Source organism: Rhipicephalus sanguineus, chromosome 6 (assembly GCF_013339695.2).
Source record: "Rhipicephalus sanguineus isolate Rsan-2018 chromosome 6, BIME_Rsan_1.4, whole genome shotgun sequence".
In the NCBI taxonomy this organism is placed as follows: Eukaryota; Metazoa; Arthropoda; class Arachnida; order Ixodida; family Ixodidae; genus Rhipicephalus; species Rhipicephalus sanguineus.
In genome coordinates this window covers 43,096,823-43,120,961 of record NC_051181.1, presented here as the reverse complement: position 1 = coordinate 43,120,961, position 24,139 = coordinate 43,096,823, and the positions used below count along the sequence as shown (strand labels likewise).

General features: G+C 49.3%; 1 protein-coding gene across 1 annotated transcript in view; it reads left to right on the top strand.

The window, feature by feature from the left end:
• LOC119397238 (uncharacterized) overlaps positions 1–23,767 on the top strand; it is a 33,408-nt gene extending 9,641 nt beyond the window's left edge. Inside the window, exon 5 of the mRNA XM_037664672.1 lies at positions 23,191–23,767. Within this exon, the coding sequence (XP_037520600.1) occupies positions 23,191–23,767 (577 nt within the window). The remainder of the gene's footprint in view (positions 1–23,190) is intronic.
• The last annotated feature ends 372 nt before the right edge of the window (positions 23,768–24,139 follow it).

The following is a 24,139-nucleotide window of genomic DNA, read 5'->3' as shown; positions in this document are numbered from 1 at the left end:
TTTAGGGAAGCGATGTGGGGGTGAAGGTTGTGTTTGCCGCCCCAAATAAGCTTAGTCGCATTAATGTCGCCAGGGTTCTGCAGGGGGCAAAGAAAAATGCGGTGAGAAGCATGCCAATTGTTTTGTCAATTGTGTAGGAGTTCACCGCAAATTTCTCTTTCTTGTGTCCACATGTACATTGGCCAGACTGGTCGATGTATTAACATGCGCCTCAGCGAGCGTCAAAATTCATTTAATGGAGCCGTGTCATCTTACATCGCTATGTCAGTCATGCAAATGTAATCCCATCTTCGAAGGCACAGTAATTTTGTACCATTAACCTAATCAGACAACGCGAGAAATTTTGGAGGCATATCATGTCACAACGCGACACGATGTGTCAGTCAACCATCTCAGTCATTAAAACACAAGGAATTCAGCTTTATTAATCGACTGTGAACACGCGCCTTGGTTCTTTGACTATTTGTGCCTCATTATGACATGCGCAATGCACCCCCATTTTTGTATATATGCTTTTTTTAAATAAACTTTCAGTTGTGGGTGAGTGCTAGATGGTTTGTGCGTTTTCTTCCTTGTACTACTTTTTTCTTTCTTTGTTCTAAGTACTATTCCAACTTGTAGTTATAGTACCAACGAAGCTTAGTAGGCAGTTATCGTTCTTTACATATATGGTGCGAGCGACGCAGGGAATGTATCTCATTTCTCCAAATGCCGACTACACGATGTCGATAGACGTTGATTCCAATTAAATGCATCTGCGAATCATACACCGCTCCTGCACTTCACAGGCAACCGAGTTGTGTGTTTTTTTTTTTTTTTTCATTTATGCCGTAAGGAGCACCGGCGCAAAAAAAAATAAGTAAAAGGTGCCGCTTCTGAGCCGCTCAGCTGGTCCAATAGTGGGACAGATGGAAATCGTCGAGAGGCCGTCGCAGCTAAACACTGAAGTTCGTGATTGAATTGCGCAGTCACATGTTGCACCCTGCCAAATTCACTGCGTCTATGATGTCCTGGCACGGCGCAAGCGCAAAGCGACAGCGCGAGGCCCGCGCGCTCGTCGTGGCGGCTGCTGCGGCATACACACTTTTCCCATGAGCGCTTGCGCGTCCGTTGGTGGCGCTCGTGTGCTTGAAAATGGTCTATTAGGATATAAATGTCAAGAAAGTAAAGTGGACGAAAAGATAACTTACCGCTTTCAGGGACCGAACCTGCGACCTTGGAATAACGCGTCCGATGCTCTACCACTGAGCTACGGCGGCGGTCAGGGGGGTAGCCAGAAAATTTTTTCGGGGGGCCGGGGGGGCGGGTACATTATGTATGTTCGTGCGTGTTTGTTTGTGCACGTGTAATATACGCAAGGAAAACTGAAAAAATTACACCATCTCCCGCTAAAGGGGACCATGAGGCGATGCGAAGCCGGAGCACTTGCACTATCGCGTTCCGTTGGCGTTCGTTGGGCATGCTCCATGTACCGACCTCGCGCCGTGGAACGCGAAGAGGGACGCTACGCGCGTCGTATCTTCCATCTAGCCTGGCCGTTAATTCTCACAGGGCGAGCGGGGAACGCGGTCGACAGGCGGGCGAGGGGGGGGCCGCGTAGGAGAGGAGAGAGAAGGGGAGGGGACGCGCATGCGTTCGAGCTCATCGCGGCGTTGCGCAGGAGAGAATTTCGGCATGTCTAGCTCGCGTTTCAGAGGAATAGTGGAAAGGGGGAGGGGAGAGGGGATAGGAGAGGGGGAAGAGGGAAAGTGGAAAGAGGGAAAGTGGAGAGGGAAATGGGAGAGAAAAGGTGGATAGGGAAAGTGGAGAGGGTAAGGGGAGAGGGTGAGTGGAGAGGAGGTGTGTGGAGAGGGTATGCGCATGCGCAGTAAGGGTGGTCACGCCGCACACCACCACCACAGGATTGAGCTCGGCCTTAAGATACTTCGCATCTAAAATTTCGGGGGGGGGGGGGTTGAACCCCCCAACCCTAAAGTCCCTGGATATTCTTGGGAAAGTACCGTCCTTCTTTTAATCGAGCCGCCACGCCGAGCACCCTCCTCTCCCGCCTTCCACCTCCCCACTTCACGGGCCGTCGCCTGGGAAACGCGCACGTTATCTGCGTGACATAGCATTCTTGATAGGAAAGTGGCGCGAGCCGGGTTATAGGGCCGGCGCCCGCACGGTGGTCGTTTGGGAGAGGAGATGGATACGGTTTCGACACTTGGGAGAGGAGGGTTGGACACTTGAGAGAGGATATGGAGGAGAGTGTCGCTACTTTCTATATATCAAGGGACTTTACCCAACCCCCCCCTGGCTACGCCCCTGGCGGCGGTCATCCGGAGGCGGGTAACATTCCCTATACTTTCCTTGGCGTTGTCTGTTAGTTCTCATTGAAGGCTTGGCAATTCTCCGGTTTCGGTCGGTTCCCCACACTACGCACGTGTTACGTGGCTTTGGCGGGAACGTGTCACGTGACTAGCTGTTGCGTGATCTTGTGACCTTAATCACGTGACTAGCTGTTACGTGGTTTTTGGCAGGATCATGTCACATGACTAGTTGTTACGTGATTTTATTCCCATGACTAGTTGTTACGTGATGTAACGTGATTTTAGTCACTTGACTTACGTGATTTTAGTCATGTGACTCGCTGTTACGTGATGTTGCATGATTTGAGTCACTAGACTCGATGTCATGTGATGTTACGTGATCTTAGTCATGTGACTAGCTCTTACGTGATTTTTAGTCCATTACTAGTTGTTACGTGATGTTAGTCCAGTGACTTGTCGTTACGTGACTTTAGTCGCGTGACTGGTTATTACGTGATGTTATGTTATTTTAGTCACGTAACAAGATGGTACGTGAAACGACGTGATTTTAGTCATGTGACTAGTTGTTACGGAACTCTACGTGTTTAGTCACATGACTAGGTGTTGCGGGATGTTACGTGACTTTATAGTCATGTGACTAGTTATTGCGTGACGTTACATGGTTTTAGTCCCGTGACTAGATGTTCCGTAATGTTACGTGATTTTAGTCATGCGACTAGTTGTTGCGTGATGTTACGCGAGTTTATTCGCGTGACTGGATGTTACGTGATGTCACGCTTTTTTAGTCACGTGATTAGTTGTTGCGCGATGTTACTTGATTTTAGTCACGTGACTAGACGTTAAGCGACGTTCCGTGATCTTTAGTCACGTGACTAGTTGTGATGTGACAGGGCTAGGCAAAGATACATTGAAACGATATCGCGATACGATACAAGATAGTATTTGAGCTGCAGATACTACGGCAAATATTTTATCTGATGTGATACTTGTAATTGTGTCTTAAAATACTTCGTTACATTCGCGAATTTGTATTATACGTCTATATTAGGTAGCTGCAAACGCCTATGCACTAAAATGTTTGCTTCAGAATTTCTTAAGAGCGGCTGCAGCTGTGTTCCATTCGAATGAAGTGTGTGTTAGTATATGAAAAGTTTTGTATTTCTTGCTCAAAGTATATAAGTTTCGTTCCGAAACAACTTATTGGGGTGGCTTTGACTGGCTAACATGACAGCTCTTTATACGCTGCGCAGCTACCTTTAGCAGCGCAGCTGTTGAAGGCGACCGCTAGTCCGTGCAGAGCTAAAGAAAACTGTCATCATCATGAACCCGCACGCGCTCTCTTCATACTTTTATTCATCTTCTACTTCGCTCGCAGAACACATGCGCCTCTTTGTCCGGCGGGGGATGCAATAACTCTGATGGGCGAGAGAACGACTTCACAGAGAGAGAGAGAAATAGAAAGAAGCAGGAGAAAGAACGAAAATGATAAAGGACAGAGAAAGAAATAGACATCAAATAGATGAAAAAAAAGAGAAAGCAAGACAGAAAGAGTGAAAGAGAACGACAGAGAAGTAGACAGAGAAAGACAGAAACGGAAATAAACAGATAAAAAATAGAAAATACAGAAAGAGAAAGAAAGAGATGAAGAAAGGAAGAGAAAAATAAAGAGAAACAAGGCAGGCTGCTCTGTTCCGCACTTCCTTCAGACTTGGCACGACCAGTGCGAAGCTACCCTAATTCATTTGTAATTGATGAGAGTCGCTGCCCTGCATATCGACTAGCTAGCAAGTTGACATCTACATAGACGAACGTCAATAAGTAACCTCCATACGATGGCGCAAATACGGCTGTGGAATTTTAGCTTGTCCGTAAGTGTGTTACCGTTTACGCAATACTGGATCACCGGAAACGTGTACAGCAGCAACAACGTTAGTAGCGGCAATTTTTGTGAAGCATCGATTATAAATAGAGAGCATAAAACTGCAAATACTTTTCGTATTCTACTAATCTGCAGGCGAAAGCGTTCGTTAGCGGCATATTTACTAAGGTGCGATCTTTCAACAATTTTCCTTCAACGAGAGAACTTTTGCAGCCCAGAACCGTCTAAACGCCTATTGTGTCACACAAAGCACAAAGTGTCTCAGGACACCACCGCTATTCACACTCTTGCCACCTAACGCTTCCATTACTTGGTGATTTGTAACAGTAGAAAAAGATTTAGCGTGACCTAAATAAGGAAAACAAATATATCTAAGCGACAGAGAAAGGTGGTTGCCTATCAAGAGATCACAGTGGATAAGCATATAAATACAACACAAGGGGCACCCCCAATAGCTGTGACAATTAAGCGTCAAGTATCGTCAACTAACCTGTTAAGGTGAGACAACAGACAATTCAGTTCCCATAGAACAGGGTTCTCCACCAGGCGGCCCGCACATGATTGTCTTCGTCCCGTATCTTTTATGACATTGTGACTGAGTTTTTGTCACTGCTAAATTGCACTCGCATTAATTTATCGCCTACCGCGGTTACTAACGCTGTGTTCGCGTATGCTATGCAGACGTGACTGGCCTCAAGAGTTTTTTTTTTCGTGAAGCACTCCATGTGGCGGAAGAAAAGCTCTATATTACAGAATCGGCGTCCAGGTTTTAGTCATTCTGAAGATCGGTATCAATATATTGTTCGCATCCTCTGATGCGAAATCCCCTTCAGAAATGACCCGTGTATGAGATATAGGAAAAGCCTATGTTACCTTTCAAATCTTTTGTTCGATCCCCACCCCTGCTTCAACCTTTTGTGCTGCCCCGGCCCTTGCGGGATTAAATTTCCTGACGGCGGCACGCTGGCTGAGCTGAGTTTGAGAACCCTGCTTCAGAAAATAGCATAAAACGGTGCAGGGTGCCGCGCAGGATAAAAATAGAGTGTTTGGTATTATAGTGTTTCTTGAATCCCCTTCGCAACATCTTTCAGATGTTTCCTTATAATTTCCTATACAATGCAAACTAAATTTCGCTATTTTACTGCGTACACTAACCAGAGTTCTTGTTACTGTATACTCCAGGCACGCCTGGTTTTTTTATGCTTGTCCTGAATGTCGCTTTGTCCGTTTGTTTTACCAGTTTTACCTGCACTAGTTCGAACGTTATCTACATGATCGAATGTTCATATTGTCACAAACGGTTCACTGGCGGAACGGGACAGCTTGTTGATGTTAGATTAAAAGGGCATCGCGCGGACACGGCGAACAAATTACCCAAAGCAGTGGCACAGTATTTTTAATGTAGCAGGCCCCCCACTTACACGGACGAGGCAAACGGAGGGGGAGACCAGTGTTACTAGACTACTCTGGTGGCTTGCACCACCCGTTTGACGAGCTGCAGACGACCATCCAGCTGCAGACTGGACACCCACTGCCGCTCTCTGCAGGAGCAAGTGCAACAATGTGGCCAAACAAGAGCCCGAAATTCCGCCACATCCCCCACCGCATGGGGATCGTTTGTCCTTTCGGGGAAAACGTCCCCGTCTCCTCCGAGGAGGCGCGGGGGGGTCACGCCCACTCGCTAATCCGTGACGTCGCGGTCACGTGATACGCAACCCCCCCGTCTCCCCCGAGCATTCCTCCCCCGTCTGAATACCCCTTAAGGGGCAGGGGCGTAGCCAGACATTTTTTTCGGGGGGGGGGGGGTTCAACCATACTTTGTGTATGTTCGTGCGTGCGTTTGTATGTGTGCGTGTATATATACGCAAGCAAAACTGAAAAATTTCGGGGGGGTTTGAACCCCCCCAACCCCCCCCCCCCCCTTGGCTACGCCCCTGCTAAGGGGGCTCTTCAATCCATCCGATGTGGTGCATACACAACGAAAACCGATGAGAGTTAAGCCCTTCTTTTAGGAACTTCTAACCTGCCATTGTTAAGTGGCACGTGCTTCCGCTGGCAATCGTTCTTCAGCGAAACGTATACCCCCCTCCCCCTTTGTTTTTCCCTTGCTTTCTTTCACGGAATCCCCCTTTCCTTCTGATTCACCCAGTTCACTACGGCGGCCTCTCTCCTCCAGCTCCACATCGGCAGTTTCCCTCTGCTTCTCCCTTGTGGAGGAGAGGGCACGAAGCATATACACACGAGCGCTAAGGAAACCATTTCCAGCCTTGAAGAAGAAGACGTCGGCTCGAGCATCCACCTCTTGTTTACGGATTTTTTTCAGTACATGCTTGTTGTATTACATCCTGCGTCGGTACCGGTTCTGTTATAGAAGCTCATTTGCATATGAGTCAATTTCATCGCATGTAAATCAAACTTACATCCACAAGATCCTTTCAAATCGCTGATGTGTGAAAGCCACAAGAGCCAAAGCAACCCGATTCTTGCAAAAGTGCGGAAATCTGGGTTTGTTGGTTGCACATGATCCGAATAACAGCGCGAAAAACGTTCCCTTCCTGCGTGTCCTGTGGTTTTTCGGGCTGTTATGCGGATCCGATTCTTGCATTCTTCCGATATATCGTAGCGAAGCACCCCACAAGAGAAATTTCGATAACGACAATTTAGCGACACCAGAATTTGCGCGAAAGACGCCTCACGCATTGGACTGCGCAGCACAATACAGTATGGTATGGTATTATAAACTTTATTGAGGTCCTGCAGGACGCGTCTCAACACGTAGCGGGCCGCTCCCACGTAGGGACCGGAAGGCCAAGCCTCTCGGCCGCATCGTGGGCCTGCTGGACAGCCCAGAGTTGTTCAGCCAGAAGGGGGCTACGGAGGGCCACATCCCACCAGGCCGAGTTATTATCGACTGTAGAGTGTGACCGGGCACACCGCCAGAGCATGTGTTCTAAAGGAGATTTCTCCGCACGAGGGACAAGAACTGTCGGTATAAATATCGGGATAGATCCTGTGTAGGAGACACGGGTTCGGATATGTATTCGTTTGCAAAAGCCGTAGTGTGAGGGCCTGAGCTCTGTTGAGCCGCGGATGTGGAAGAGAGTAAATTCTGCGAGCGAGGTAGAAATATTTTGTAATCTCGTTGTAGGTAGAAGGAGTGTCCCTGTTCTCGGTGGAGTCGTCTCCAAGCTGTCCGGGGGAAGCGCGGTAGGTTAGGTCGCGCGCAGCCCCATGAGCCGACTCATTGAGGTTGGGGGGAACACCCTCTATCTGACCCTGATGTGCGGGGAACCAACAAATGAAATGGTGTGTGATTTCCTTACCCTCGAGGAGCCGAAGGGCCTGCTTAGAAATAACGCCTTTTTCAAATGCTCTTACTGCTGACCTCGAGTCGCTATAAATAGCGTCTCGCGTGTCATCAAGCAAGGCTAGTGCAATTGCCATTTGTTCCGCAATTTCCGAGTTCCTGGCCCGAACCGAGGCAGCATTGGTAATTTGTTGGTTAGAATCAATGGTTACAATTGAGAAGGCTTGGCGTCCTCTATAGGAGGCAGCGTCCACAAAGCTGACCTGTCGCTGATCACTGTATATTTGCTTAAGGATGTTAGCAGCTCTTGCTTTTCTTCTACCACGGTTATAATTGGGGTGCATGTTTCTAGGGATAGGCGCCACCGTAATGCTTTCGCGAACAGAATGAGGAATGTTGGAAAAGTCTCCTGCGATCACATCGGGGCAATGACCGAGATCCCATAGGATGCATCTACCCGCTTTGGTAGTAGTGAGACGAGCTAGTTGTGCGCGTTCCTGAGCTTCCGCGATCTCCTCTAGGTTGTTGTGAATGCCGAGCTGAAGTAAACGCTCTGTGTGAGCAAAAATCGGTATTCCAAGAACTCGCTTGGTGACTTTTTTAAGCAGTGCTTTCAGCGGTGCATAGCTGCTGCGTACGTGATGTGGCAGAGTACAAAGGCATGCATTAAACGAAGGAGATTGTCCTCCTTGAGTCCACAATGTCGATTGGAAACCCTCCGAATAAGATGAACGGCGTTATCTGTTTTGGCAACAAGCTTGGCTATAGTCTTACAGTTCGAGCCGCCCGACTCAATGGTCATGCCTAAGATATTGATTGAATCAACTCTGGGTATGTGGCCGCCACTCTTAGTGAATAGTTTAATGTTGCTATTCTCGAGGGGTACCCAGCCCTTAGGCCGCCGACCGCATTTCTTGGGTCGATATAAAAGGAGCTTTGATTTCGACGGAGAGCATCTAAGGCCTGAGGGTTCGAGATAGGCTTCGATGACGTCTATGGCTTCCTGAAGAGCACTCTCTACCTGACCATCGCTACCACCGGTGGACCATATAGTGATGTCATCAGCATACATCGTATGTCCGATGCCCTCAATTCTGAGAAGCTTTCTGCAAAGACCAATCATGGCAATGTTGAATAATGAGGGTGAGATAACGGCACCCTGTGGTGTACCTTTCTCCCCCAGATCTAGCGGTTGCGATACAAGTTCAGCAACTTTGAGAGTAGCTTTCCTGTCAGTGAGGAAGGACCTAACGTAGTTATAAAAGCGTTTGCCTAGATTAAGGGAAGATATTGAGGCTAAAATATGCGAGTGAAGTATGTTATCAAAAGCTTTTTCAAGATCGAGGCCTAGAGTGGCTCGTGTGTCACTGGAGTTGCTATCAATAATCTGATGTGTAAGTAATTTCATGGCGTCCTGTGTAGATAGACCTGCTCTAAATCCGATCATAGTATAGGGGTAAATGTCATTATCCTCCAAAAACCGCGAGAGTCGGTTGAGAACCGCATGCTCTGCAATTTTGCCCACGCAGGATGTAAGCGAGATGGGTCGTAGACTGTCAATGCTGGGCGTTTTTCCCGGCTTGGGGATGAGGACTGTAACAGCAGTCTTCCAAGCTAAAGGGACGTTTCCGTTCTTCCAAATTTCATTAATTTCATCCGTGAGGTATTCCACTGACTTATCATCTAAGTTGCGCAATGTTTTATTTGAAATACCATCCGCGCCCGATGCAGATCGGCCATTGAGTCCGTGCAGGGCCCGACGGATTTCCTCTACACCAAACTCCGCATCAAGAAAGGTGTTATCCTGACCTTGGTAGTCAGGATGCGCTGGAGACTGACCTGATTTGACTGGTAGGTATTTGCTAGCCAAATTACGTATCAACCCCTCCTCAGAAGTTTCTCGTACGGCTTTGTGTATGGTTCTGGCTATAACATGCCTCTGATTGGATTTGGTATTAGTTTCATTGAGTAAGTTCCAATTTCTGCCGTTACGCATTTGACCATCTACGGAATTGCAGACCGCATCCCACTGTTGTTTCGAGAGGATCCTGCAATGCTCTTCAATGTTTCTGTTAATCTCAGATACCTTTTTGCGAAGCCTACGATTGAGACGCTGTCTCTTCCACCTCTTAAGAAGGGACTGTTTGGCCTCTAGTAGGTGAGATAATCGGCTGTCCATTGTTTCTACGGGGAGGTCGGTGCATATCTTTGAGGTAGCGCGCCTGACGTCCTCTCGAACCTGAGTCATCCATTGTTCTAGGGTGGGCCTAGAGTCGGAAGGAGGTCTGTCGTCCCGCAGCTTACGAAATTTGTCCCAATCCGTGTAAAAGAGATCGCGCAGTTTTCTTCCTGCGATGGAAAACTGGGTCGCATTGATATAATGATCGCTGCCAAGGTCCTCAGCCAAATTATGCCATTTAGCTTCGGCAATGTTTTTTACAAAAGTGAGATCAGGGGTAGAGTCCCTACATGAGGACGGACCGATTCTGGTAGGAAATTTAGCATCAGTGATCAGTGTCAGATCGAGATCCGTAGCATTCTGCCAGAGCTCCTTGCCCTTATTAGTATCGTACATGTAGCCCCAGGTGTGAAACGGGGCGTTAAAGTCCCCGGCAACAATGAGGGGGTTGGAGCCTGCTAGGTTCACAGCTTTACGAAGTAGGGCCTTGAAGCGCTGTCTCCTATCATTTGGGCTACTGTAGATATTGAGAATATATATGCTGCGTCGGAAGATGCGGCCAGGAATAATCTCTGTCATGACGTATTCAATATTGCTAGTGGTCATATTGAGATCATGAGTTATATGAGTGAGCTTATTGCAAACGAAGGTGCAAACCCCCCTACCTCCACTTTGACTAGGGGCCGGGCGAAACCCGGTTAGCGAGACACTAGGTGACATGGTTTCCTGTAAGAGAATAACGTGAGGTGGTTTTTCACAGCTACGCAAATATTGCTGTAGAGGAGCTTTCTTCTTAGTGAAGCCTCTACAGTTCCATTGCCAAATACAAAATGTTTCAAGGGGCGCTGCCATCATGTATGGGCTGTGCGGTGCTCCTGGTTGGAGCATCGATATGAGTAGAGCGTACGGGCGGTACCGGTGGGAGAGCCGGTGCCACCACATTCTCGAGAAAAGATTCCATTTTGGCTAAGCGCTTGTTGGTACCCTCGTCTAAGGCGGTTACGTTATTCTGCAGTGCAGAGAATTTGTCACCAAGCTGCTTCAAACCCTCGCTAAGCGCGGTTAGCATTTCGCGTATCTCAGATTTCGCTCTGCCTGACGCATTTTCCTGCTCGCGAGCAATTGCCCTCTTTTTCTGCGGTCGACACTCGTCACTGCTCTCGGCCATAGGGACCTCCATAGCTTCTATGGTGACAGTAGCAGGTGGTTGCGCGTTCCTAGCGTTCTTAATCTCGGCTATTTCGGCCATTAGTTTAGCAATGGTATCCTTCATACGTGCGTTTTCTTGCTCTAATTTTTTTTATCTTTGAGAAATTATCATCATGCTCCGGCAGTGAACCCGAAGTCACCTCTATCGGTCCTCCACGCACCCGATCGGCCCAGCTGGAGAGATCCCCCTTGTAGGCAGCCGACGACTGTTGATGCAGCTGGCGGCCCTTGGACCTGGAGCGGGATCTGGAGTAACTCCTAGACTCGAAACAAACCGAGGAGGTGGATCGCCCTTTAGAACGACCTTGGGAGTGACGCTTGGAGGGGCCTCTGGAACGACGTCGGCCCCTGGATCGTGATCTGGAACCACGGCGCCCCCTCGAGCTGGGACGGCATTCCTTGTCTGGTCGTCCATCAGGGCCGGCTTGTCCAGCATTATAGAGGCATCCCTGTTGCGTTGGTCAGGCGAAGGGCTTCTTGTACGGCTTCTTTCGGCTCGGGCTCGTTCTCGTCGACGGCGTCGAACGACGTATGGGATTTGGAAGCGTTGTTTGCATTCCTTTCCTGCCGTGAGGTGGCGGTCACCACACAGTTTGCATTTGGGTGTGCATTGATGCTCTTCATCGGGGTTCATCGGGGTTTGAATCAAGGACATCCCCCGCTGTGACGGACCCGAGGTTTTGCAACGCAAGATCGTTAACTCAAGGAACCCCCTGGCCTTGGCGGCCAAAAGAATCAAGGAGACCGGCACCGTCATAGTCGCCTTCGACGGTTACCGGGTGCCTAACTACGTCAGATACGAAAAAGCACAATACAGTGACCAGGAAGAATTGTCACCGACGCAACTAAAAATTTAAAAAAAAAATATTGAGAAAGCAAAAGGTCTGCTACGCGTAGACGTTCACGCGCTTCTTTTTCTCGAGACGGCGCGAGCGCAGCCAGGTGACTCTGCTCTACCAATTGGGACGCGCAGCCTGGTCACCTCTGGCGGAAAGATAAAAGGTACGTCACTGTTATTAGTTTAATGCGGGTGGCTTAGTTGGAGTAGCATGAGCTTGAGAAGGAGAGTTTAGGCAAAATTTATTGTTTCGCACGGTGATTTCGCGATAGCAGTAGCTCGTATCTTAAGATACACGATACGTAATACAGTAGAACCTCGGTGATCGATCACGGCTCGCACGAACTTCGGGGTGATACGAATTTTTCTGTGGTCCCGGCCAAGACCCATCAACCTGCAGTGTAATGGAGTACGTTTGTTGCGAACCGATTTCACCCCGCAACGTTTGAAACGAACGTACGCTACGGCGCAGGTACGAACAGATGCTGCCCGCGCTGTCGCGGAAGACGCGGCAATCACGCGCGGGCCTGCGCGCCGCGCCGCGTCGTAGTGCGCGAATCTTCGAGGCCTAAATGCATCTTCGCTTTTAGATTACAGATGGCGCTGGCGCCGCGATCTTTTTTCTTTTTCTTTTCAACGCGGTGAAACTCGAGGCAGTGTCATTGTACTGAATGTTCACTTTCCTGCCACGCCGATGCAAGTCATGGCCTCGCAGTCGGACAGGACCGAAACAGAAGCGCAATGTCTTGGTCAAGGAGCTAGGCCTCGCAACGTCAACACGCACAATTGTTGGGGACGCGCATGCCTGCCGACTGTCCCATTTGTACGGGAGCAAACCTCCCGATTGTGCGGTCACGACCGTAAAGTTCTCTAAAAACATCCCAAACACCACCGCGATAAGAAAATAATAACAACAAAGGACAGCGGTTCTAAAATTTTCTGGCCTTCATCTATCGTGTGCAAAGCGTCCCTTAAGTCACTTTCGCCGTGGTACTTTTGCGTCATGCGGAAAAGCGTACCTAATATTTCGAAGGGGCGACTAGCAGTCACAGGTCGCAACACATACAGTATCTTCACGAGTACAAGTATGATTGTTCACGTCTAAAAACTTTACTGGTAATCATCCAGAGCTGTTTATGGCGTTACTGAGGCCCTGAGAAACAATAAATGAAAATGTACACCAGCCTTCTTCTGTCGCATACTAATTTTCCATGTTTTCTGGTTATACGAATTTCGGATGATACGAATATTTTTCGTGACCCCGCGAGATTCGTATCACCGAGGTTTTACTGTAAATTTATCGGAAATACAGATACTGGTGCACGTCTTGCGGGACGTATTACGATAGAAATACAAGATACCTAACGAGTATAGATACATGTATCTTCGATACTGCCCAGCACTGTCACGTTATGTTACGTGATTTTCATCATGTGACTAGTTTTACGTTATGTTACGCGATTTCAGACTTGCGACTAGTTGTTAAGTGATGTAACGTAATTTTTAGTGACGTAACTGACTCTAGCTCCCATAATATTTAGTGCATTCCGCCTCACTTCGCTGCTTCTTGATGATTATAATATCTGTTCGCACTACCCGGCTCCTCAGTTAAAAAAGTTCGCCGTGTTTATCGACCCATCCAGCTCTGCTTTTGCAGTTCCCTCGTGCGGCATGGCACGACGCAGTCGTCGCCTGTGTATTTTTCGCCGAGGCTGTTCAAGGGCTCTTCGTCCACATTACCGTGAAATTGCCAACCAAACTATGTATCAGGCGAAGTTACCAGGTTCTTGTACAAGGTTCTGCCTGGGCTGAATCAAAGTTCGCCAGATAGCCCACGTCTTCGGTGTGACCAGCGCATCCCCTGCCGCGTCACAGGAAGTGGCCCAGCTTTTCGCCCACAGTTTGCGAGCATATGTTTGTCTGCGCGCTCCGTTGTTTCAGCCGTTTTGCGTAGTTTGCGATTGAGGCGTTCACCTTCCTATCGCACAGCGAGACGACTGCTCTACGATATACGGATGAAACGTGAGTCCGCTACGGGTACATCCAATGTAAGCTTAAATGCTTTGTGTTTAGAGACGGAACGATGAGCGCCGAGCGAGTGGTCTACGAAAAACTTAGCACCTTGAAGGGTGGTGAGCAGCAGCGGGAACCCTGTATTTTGTCTGGTCCATTATCATCATGTAGCCCGTAACGCTACGCAACCATTGAGAGGCTATCGACATGTTAATTACGTAGCGGTCGCTTTCGCAGTTTTGTCGATACGTGTCCAGGTAGGTGTGGGTAATTATTCAACATGAACGTTAGGTTGGGAAAAGTCGATACTGTTACTGTCTCTCAGCTGCGTGGGTGCGATGGAGAATATGAGCTAAAGCGCGTACGTGGTTCTAGATGCCCATCTTTCCCTTATAGGTTGCCTTTTATGAGGCCGCTATTGTTCTCCCAGCTCGTGCGAGGTGCATTGCCCCAATAACAGAGCGACCCTGCCTACTCAGGAGGGAGGTTGCTCCCGCAAGAAGTGTTTAGAAATCTGTCCCTTTTTATCTGGTCCGGCTATCTATATGCACAATAAGAGTGTTGGCGTCGTTTGCTTGGGCGCGTACATCCGAATAATCCGTTTTTTAGTGTCACACACAGTATGTAATGTACAACTGCCGCAATATCCACAGCCTTTAGCATCACGATTTTCGGAAAGTCCACATCGCATATATGATCGTGACGGCCTTGGCGTCTGTTTGATGCAGTGAAATAATTCCCTGTTTACGTGGTGGTGCTCGCACAAACCGGTGTAGCGCTGGCGTGGGCTCATGAAGGTGCGGTAGTTGAGATGCCAGATCTCGTGATAACCGATCTGCGATGGTATTGTCACGTGGTCGTGACGTCGATGAAGACAGCAGTCGACGTGTTCAAGATGAAACTGTATTCGGCCGAACTTGTGGCCCGGAAATGAAAACTCAAACTACAGCAATACACGCTGTACACTGACAGTGGCGAACAGGGCGTCGCTCGTCGATAAAACTGCCCTCGCTTGAATACCTTCGGAACAACGGCGGTCTTGCACTCGAGGTACTCCATAAGGCCCGCCAGTTCCGCGTCGGCTCGTTGCCTTTCGGCGAAGTCGTCGGCCCGAGACCGTCCTGCCCGCCGCAATATTTCGACCAGCGCGGCCGAAGCTTCGGCGGCGCGGTGTTGATTTCACGTGGAGTAACGCATGTTTTACGCATTGCGTGCTCTTTTGCAGCTTCGAATACCATTGTTCTATAACTGATTAGGATAGAAATAGCGGCAGTTTTCATTTGCCTACACGCGTACTAACGCGATAAAGAAATGCGAACTGCGCGGCATGGGGGAAAGAAAAAAATTGGCAGATCCCACCTACCGTGGGAATCAATGTTATGCGAAGCATGCGCGGGAAGGTGAATGTGGCGTAATTTTTCACATTGAGCGAAAGGTTACGGAATGACGCTAGAGAAATATGGATGTGGTATACGCACACTCATATGTTGAAGAGTCGCATATCTATTATATAACCAGTTGTTTACAATTGCGTAGCGATGGCAACAGACATGGGTGTTACCAACACCAGACGCGGTAAACTGATATGTAGTGCTCATATTCATCAATACTGGATAGCGCGAATCCGTACAGGACAAAGAAGGAACACATACGCACAGGACAGGCGTAAGTTGCAACTAAGCTTCATTCAGGAAAGTTTCCCTAGATATATACACAGCCGAATGCCACGCGCAGGTGCCCTGCACTGCACGTACATTACAGTCACAGTTACAGTTGTAATGCTTATACTTGTCCGTTATGACGGAGAACGCACGCACGTTTCACGAACCCGTGTGTATGCGTAGAAGGGGTTATTGACAGTTCTCGAAGAAGGTCATCATCACCATGATCAATGAGCACCAGCAGCTGGACCGGACTTGTTAATCGGATTCGTTCGTGACCGCGGTTATGAGGGGTCTAAGTGTAGTTAAGTGCGAGGTGTAGTACAGCTGGTGGAAATACTGGATGCCTCTTACGATGAAATGATCCCTGTCGTGGACGTGCCAGCGAGGTCTTTTGATGCCCTCTCCACATGCAATCCGTCTTTCTCGCAATATAAGGACCAAGCACTTTTGGGCCTTGATAAATCAATGTTCAAGGCACCGGTAATGATGAGAGGCCTCGTTCTCTCAGCAGATTTATTGTAGGAAGCATTGACGCCGGTTTTTGCGTAATCCCCGTGGTCCACGTTGCGGATTATGTGGACGAGTGGATGGTGCTTGAGCGTCTTCCAGGGGTGTTCAGTCTTCAGTTTCCTCACTTTCCTTGCGTTCGCCGCGGTGGTGTAGCGGTTAAAGTGCTGGGCTGCTGACCCGAAGGTCGCGGGTTCGATCCCGGCTGCCGCGGTGGCATTTGGATAGAGGCAAAATGCTAGGTGCCCGTGTTCTGTGCGATCTCGGTACACGCTAAAGAATACGCAATGGTCAAAATTTCCGGAACCATTCGCTTCGGCGTCTCACATATCATATCGTGGTTTTCGGACATAAAACCCCAACAATTATTATTATTATCACCTTCCTTGCGTGTCAATGTGTGTGTTCGCGGGTACTGTGTTGGTTGAGACTCTGTATCATCTGTGGCACATACCCGCATAACATTAACTCTGGTTTACGGGTATGTGCCACACGTAACTGAGAGAAAGGGTTTGGTGACGTACGCGACAGATATTTTGCGTTATTCATGTCATGACCAGTGAATCGTGTTCGTCATACACTGATCCCCTGCTTCAGGCCCGTAACTAGGGGGGGGTTGAGGGGGTTCTGACCCCCCCCCGAAATTTTTTTGATGCTTTAACTTTTCGGGTGATACTAAAATATTTACACGCCTTCACAGCGACCCCCAGCTGCCAAAGTTACACTGCAACTTTCCTGGCATTGCTTCCCTCTTCTTCCTTTCTTCAAACCTACCAGAACACCTCAGCGCTCCCTCCCCCGCACGCGCACCTGCCCTATTTGTACAGCTTTGCACTTCGCCCTCGCATTCCTTCGAGTCTTTTCTTTTTCGTCTTTCACCCCGTAGCAGCTCCTTTATTGATTCCAGATGCTTTCCTTGTGCATTGCCGCTGGAGAAGTTATCCGTCTGTGCGGACCGCACGTGTCGGCTTTGGGTTTCTACGAAAAGCGCGTCTCCTTCTGTGAAAGTAAACAGTTCGACAGCAACGGCAACACCAACACGACGTGCGCAAATTTGCCAGGGAACGAAACCCCTAAGCGGAAAAACTCAGCGGCGCATTCCGAGGACGCAGGCTGCAGGGTAAACTTTTCTCAAACTGTAGTCTTCGCCACCGAAACGAATCATCGAAGATGACATCTACTGAAAGACTGGCATATCCGAGCAACTTCGAACAACCTTAACCACACGCAAGGAAATCTACCTCTTCTGTACACACAAGGTATATGCGCCTCCCTACAAAGCACACAAAGCGAGGATACAGCCGGCACACAATCCGGCACCAGCGGTCAACTTTCACAGGAGAGAAAAAACGCCGCCAAGCTGGGCTGCGCGCGGGAGTACAGAGGCTGACGTCACAGCCTACAAAGTGCATTTTTGGGGGGTCACGGCTATTTAATTAGCGCAGCCCAGAGAGAATTATGCAGGCGCCCAGGGAGCCGTCTGTGAAAAGGTGACTTTTTCACAGGAACGGAGCAACACCTGCTTTCTGGACTGTACCACGGGAGTGCAAATGTCTCGGCAGTGCATTCTTGGGGGGTTCACGTATATTAAGGGGAATATGGAGTGCCCATGGAGTCTTCTGTGAAAAGGTCTTTAAGTAGCGTTAATCCAGTTTGCTGCAGCGGGAGTACAATAATGGTCCTGCATGCACACCAGCTGTAGCGGCGTTCAGAAAACACATGCGCCACGCGGGAGCCGGCGCGTTCATCACACTTCTACATTCTAGCCACTGTAAAGTGGATAAGAGAGGAAGAAAACATCGCCCGCCGTTCACGCCAGGCAGTCGAAGCAGTCGCAAACGTCTTTTTGGAGCCACTGGCCACTTCTGTGTGCGTGCACAGGATTGCGGCAGCAAAATGAAAAGACACTCTGCAACAACGAAGCAAAGGAGTCTTGCGTCTTACTTCAAGAAAGTTCGAACCGATGAAGCAGACGGAGAAGAACCGCCTCCTTCGAAGGATAAAACTTCGCCCTCCTCAGCACTGGTGGAAAGCCAAGCGCGTCGGAACTTCTGTAGCGACTCAGGAGAATGCACCGGTTTATGTGAATCACCTGAGAACGAACACAAGCAGGACACCCATGCGCCGCCGGAAAATGATGGTGGCCGCAGTGCAACTCCAAGTGACCTTTGTTCTACAGTCAACGCTGGGCAAAGTGACGCCTTTACCACTGGGCAATGCCCAAGGAAGGTGAGTGGCATGGCACCTACACATTCTGGTTCGCCTCCCCTCTGTGCGACGAGTGCGAATATTTTGGACTTGGGACTGTTTGTCTCGAAAAGCAATAATGTAAATGATCCAGAGACGACGGAGAAGCTGCTGCTCAATCCGTGGACCCCTCCGGCTAACTATGATTATCCAGCCACAGGGAAAAGGAATCTGAAGTTCCAACCTCACTGGGTAGATCGTTACCCATGGCTTGTTTATTCAGAGAAGCTTCAAGGAGCATTATGCAAATATTGCGTAGTCTTCGCAAGCGAGTGTGCAGGAAAAGGGGAGCACCAGCGCTTGGGCTGTTTTGTAACTAAGGAGTTCACCAATTACAAGAAAGCCATGGACGCCTTTAAGAGCCACGCATCCAGCAGTTATCACGCCATGTCAACAACGCTATCGGAGAACTTTTTAGCAGTCCGGTCCCGCTCACAGCATGACATCTTAACACAACTTGACCACGGTCTTAAAAAGCAGGCGGAAGAAAACCGCAAGAACTTGCTGCCAATAATAGAAACAATCCTTTTCTGTGGCAGGCAAGAAGTACCGCTTCGCGGCACAGACGACTCTGGTCCGATAAATATGTCTGAAGTGCTGCCATTGAAAAATGATGGAAATTTCCGCGCACTGCTTAGGATGAGAGCAAAATGTGGAGATGCCGCCTTGAGAGCTCACATGGAAACATCTCCGGCGAATGCGCTGTACACGAGCCCAAAAATTCAAAATGAGTTGATCACCCTCTGTGGTAAAATCATACAAAGAAAGATAGTTGAAAACGTCAACTCAGGTTCGTGTTTTTCACTTCTAGCTGACGAGGCCACTGATATATCTCGCACCGCCCACATTTCCCTATGTGTAAGGTACGTTGGACACGACACGTCGGGAGTGCCCATACTTAAAGAAGATTTTGTAGATTTCGTTCCCGTGTACGATCTCACTGGCAAGGCGCTGGCGAGCACAATCCTGAACAGCCTTAGAGGTCATGGCTTTGACCTGAACCTACTTTGCGGGCAAGGATACGACGGCGCGGCATCAATGAGCGGCCACCTTAACGGTGTTCAAGCCTTCATTCGTCAAACAGCGCCCAAAGCGTTGTACGTGCATTGTAGCGCCCACTCGTTGAACCTTGCTCTGCTTCACGCATGCAAACTCCCCAGCATCCGCAACTGTTTGGGAACTGTATCCTCAACCTGTACGTTTGTGAGAGCTTCGCCACAGAGGACGAACCAACTGCGAGACAAAGTAGAAGATTTAACACAAGAAAAAAGAAAATCAGTTCTCTCCTTTTGCCAAACAAGGTGGGTAGAGAGTCACGATGCACTTCAGCGTTTCCTTGAACTGTACGTGCCTATTGTACAATTCCTCGAATATTTGGAAGAAGAGGCCGCGTCATCTGATACTTCATCAAAAGCTTCTCAACTGCTCAATGCCATTACGAAGCCCGAGTTTGTCGTTTCGCTTCAGATCTGTAGCGACCTCTTCTCTTTGACACTGCCACTTTGCAAGTTTCTTCAAAAAATTGACTGTGACTTGGCTCAAGCGTGCGATCACGTAAAGAATGTTATAGACGTTCTTTCCACAAAAAGGGCTAGTGCGGAAACGGAATTTAATAAGATTTTTCTGAAGTCGCTCTCTTTGCTGAAGATCACAAATGTTGAGATGGCCCTACCACGCATCACTGGAAGGCAGATGCAAAGAAGCAACGTACCTTCTGCTACTCCCGAAGAGTACTACCGGAGGAATGTGCATTTGCCTTTGCTGGCTGACTTTGAAAATCAATTAAGAGACCGGTTCGATGCCCATAAGAAGGTCGTGGTTGGCCTTAACATGCTGCTGCCGAAATTCTGCGCATCGGCTAGCCTTTCTGATATTGATGATGCAGTGCAGTTTTACCTTGGCGACATTCCTTCCGCTAATGTCATCGAAGCAGAGTTCACACTGTGGGTGAACAAATGCTGCCAGATCGAAGAAAAGAATCGCCCAGCTTGTGCTTTACAGGCCTTAGAGATGTGCAACCGCGACTTTTTTCCGAACATCCACAGCCTACTTACTATCGTGGCGACTTTACCCGTGTCGACGTCGACCCCGGAACGGACTTTTTCCACACTGAGAAGGCTGAAGAGCTACCTTCGAAATCATATGAACAACGACAGATTGACCGGACTAGCACTGCTCAGCATCCATCGAGAACTTCAAGTGACCCCAGAACAAGTCCTCACAGAATTTTGCAAGTTGCCGAGAAGGAAAAACTTCCTCGTTTAAACTTCCCTCTATGTTTCAAGAGTCGATTAAAAGCTAAACCCAGCTAGCCCAAGCTTCAACCCTTCTATTCTTTCGCAATTACGAGGAAACTATCCAGCAAGCAGAATGTGCGAACGGTAACAAGAAGATCGGAATGTCGGGCGACTTGTTTGTTTGCTTGCATACATACTGTCACGGACTGCCATTTTTGCGACCCGGCGTAACGGCAAATTAACGGGCGCCGCACTCCCCCGCTGACCGGTGGAACCGTTCGCTCATGAAAAGACTGGTCTTTAGTGCAGGGAAGTACTGAATGGGGTGTTCTTCTTCAAACGTTAGTCGCCGATGTTTGATCCTTTGTACCTACGGCGGCGTCGGCAGGGTCGTCAAAGGCCGCGATGCACCCCGAACCAGCTGTAGACTGCAAGACGCACCGGCTGAAACCAAGGAAACTGACCATTCCCACGGGCAAAACTGCTTGTGGACAAGCCGTATGAGAGAACCCCAACAGGTTGTCACTCTCGCTCAGTTGAGGACCCTCTCCTAATTAAAAAGGGACGCGGTCAATATATTTTTAGGGTGGAGTTTCTAACAATGAAACGTGCATGATTGGACCCATGTAGAGGTCTCTTTTCCCCCAGGACGAGAATGAGGGGACACGGAGGTCGATTTAAGCGCAGGATTTCGCCTTGCTAAGCAGTCTAGTTGCTGACCAACATGGTGTAGAAGGAGATCAAGAAGTATCCCTTAAGTGGTTGTGGCTCCGTATCGGCTGGCCACCTAAACTTAGCCATTCGTCTAGTTGTGACGCGAAATTAACATCTGTAACGTAGGCATCGGTACTTGAATCTCGAGTAAGTTCAACCTGCCCGAGATCGGCTTCAAGCACTAGCCTACCGGAAACACCAGCGCTGCAACACCGCCGACATCGCAGTTGTGCCAGAACTCTCTCTGACTTCTTGCATCCGATCGTCGTGGACTCAACGCTGCCGGTCATCACAGGTATCCCTTCACCTGTTTATACCTTCGGACTTTCTCATCTGTAGTTTTATTGTTGGTTAGTTTTGTGTAGTTTGTAATACTTCTCTCTTGTAAGCTGATTTATTGATTTTATATGTATTTTGTTAGTTGGTATTAAGTGTTGTACTAGATTCCTCGTGCTGCAATATCACTAGAGTTTTGTTTTTCCCCACACACGTCTCTGATCTCTTCACTGTCTCTGCTTACGTACGGAACGACCTAACCTGCTGCCATTCCCGTCGCCGACTTCGCGCTGGCGACGCTAGAGTGGCAGCTTTTAACACATACATACCGTTTTTGTACCGTGGTTACATTGTGTTACTTCATCAGGAGCCGTTGGTCGCGGTGTCCCCGGCTTTGGTGGTGCTATTGTCCAAACTTATTTCTTGCTTTAACCAGAATTTGAGGTTGACATACCAATTTCTTTATTTGGGTACAAATAATTGAAAAGTACCATCGAATTATTACAAGTAAGCGATGTACTTGATTTATTCACAAAAATAAGCCAGTATAAATCTTAAAAATTGGCAGCCGTTCTACACGCAAACCCCCCCGAAAAAAATTCCTGGGTACGGCCCTGCCCTGCTTGGCCAATTTTGGTGTATTACATGTTATGGAGACGACCAGGAGAGCGCCCAGACGTAGGCGGCTAGATAGATAGATAGATAGATAGATAGATAGATAGATAGATAGATAGATAGATAGATAGATAGATAGATAGATAGATAGATAGATAGATAGATAGATAGATAGATAGATAGATAGATAGATAGATAGATAGATAGATAGATAGATAGATAGATAGATAGATAGATAGATAGATAGATAGATAGAAACGGCCAAAGTTCCTGAGGTTCGCTAAGAAATGCTTCGCATTTAAAAGAAAGGAGGGAGCATTACGTCACGCAGCCAGCCTTGGCAAGCCAACGGGTATTGAAGTCAGCAGTGTCGGCCCAACATGTGATTTTGCGCCAAGATCACGCAAGAAATGAAATCAGACGAGACTTCGGGTATGGCGCCCGGCAGCATTTAATCGAAGCGCGGCGCTCGTTCGGCGCAGACCAGCTATTCTGGACATTGTCAAATTCCGCCATGTTGTCAAATTCCGCATTGTTGCTCAAGGAGGAGGTTCAAAAACAGAACGTCGTAGTACTAAAACATACCGCGCGCTCTGACGTTTTGATTACGTGTTGGGCCGACACGGTGGGTTTCAATCGCGTGACGTAATGCTCCATCCTTTCTTTTTCTTTCCTCCATGCCGTGCAGTTCGCATTTCTTTATCGCGTTAGTACGCGAGTAGGCAAATCAAAACTGCCACTATTTCTTTCCTAATCAGTTATAGAACAATGGTATGCTTCATTCGAAGCTGCAAAAGAGCACGCAATGCGCAAAACATGCGTTACTCCACGTGAAATCAACACCGCGCCGCCGAAGCTTCGGCCGCGCTGGACGAAATATGGCGGCGGGCAGGACGGTCGCGGTACCCGTACAAAAATGTATGTAGACCAAGGAGGTTATAAAAAAAAATTGCTGGAGTGGCGATTATTGCACAATAGTGAAGCCATGCCCACCAAAAGATGGCGGCTGCGCCCGCCATCTTAGTAGGGGCACGATAAACCGTCGGCGTTTGGCGAAGGAACGCGAGCGTTTTCCTCACGCGCCAGATGAGTTCAATATGGCAACTTTTACGCTCTCGCCGAGGCAGGAGAGTGGCCCCTGTCCCTACGCATGCTCCAGCGTGCATTGGGGCACATCGACCGCCTTCACCGTGCAGCCGACGGCAGGACCCTCCTGGAGCGCCTTCGCAGCCAGCCAAGGTCACGGATGGGCGGTCTCTGTCAACTCTACCACCAGATGGTCCCGCACCCGCCAGTTCCGGTTGCCCGTCCGCCGCCCCATCACCGGCCACCCGAGGTCCACCTGTCCCAATGGTTGGGGCCACCAAGCGCTGCACACCTGCGGCAGCACTGCAGCAGGCTGCCGCCTCCAAGCTCCAGGAGCAACTGGAAGGGCGGCTACAGGTCTTCACCTACGGATCCGTCATGCCAGACGGGACTGCAGCGGCGGCGTGCGTCATCCCGTCCAAGGCCATCAGCAGGCAGTGCCGGCTGCCCTTCCCGGCGAGCTCCACGGCTGCGGAGTTGGCCGGACTTCACCTGGCGGCGGACCTGCTGACCGAGGACATCCCAGCCGTGCCGATTGCGGTCCTCTGCGACGGCAAGGCGGCACTGCAGACGCTGGCCAATCATCGCCGCGCCGGGCTCACTGGAAACCTCCTGGAAACCAAGTTTCGGGTCCTCACGGCATCCGGGGCATCTCCTTCCACTGGCTGCCCTCTCACGTCGGCATAGCTGGCGACGAGGAGGCGGACAGACTCAGCACACCAGCCAGGCATCACCTACTCGCAGGCCCGCCTCAAGAACTACTCGCAGGCCCGCCTCAATTAAGAAGCTCCTCGTCACAATCCACCCGGACCGGAGGGTGGCCAACAGGCGGGGACCAAAGCTTCTCCCATAGACGGGCCTACCAGGAGGGAACCAGCCTCCCTGCTGCGACTGCGGACCGGCTGTGTGTGGACCGCGGCCCGCCGCTACCTGAAGGGTCGCTGCGCCTCCCCAGCCTGCAGCCGCTGCGGCGACCCCGAGACCCTCGAGCACCTCCTTTGTACCTGCCCCGGATTGGCTAAGGAACGCTCGACAGTCACCACAGCGTATACCGGAGGC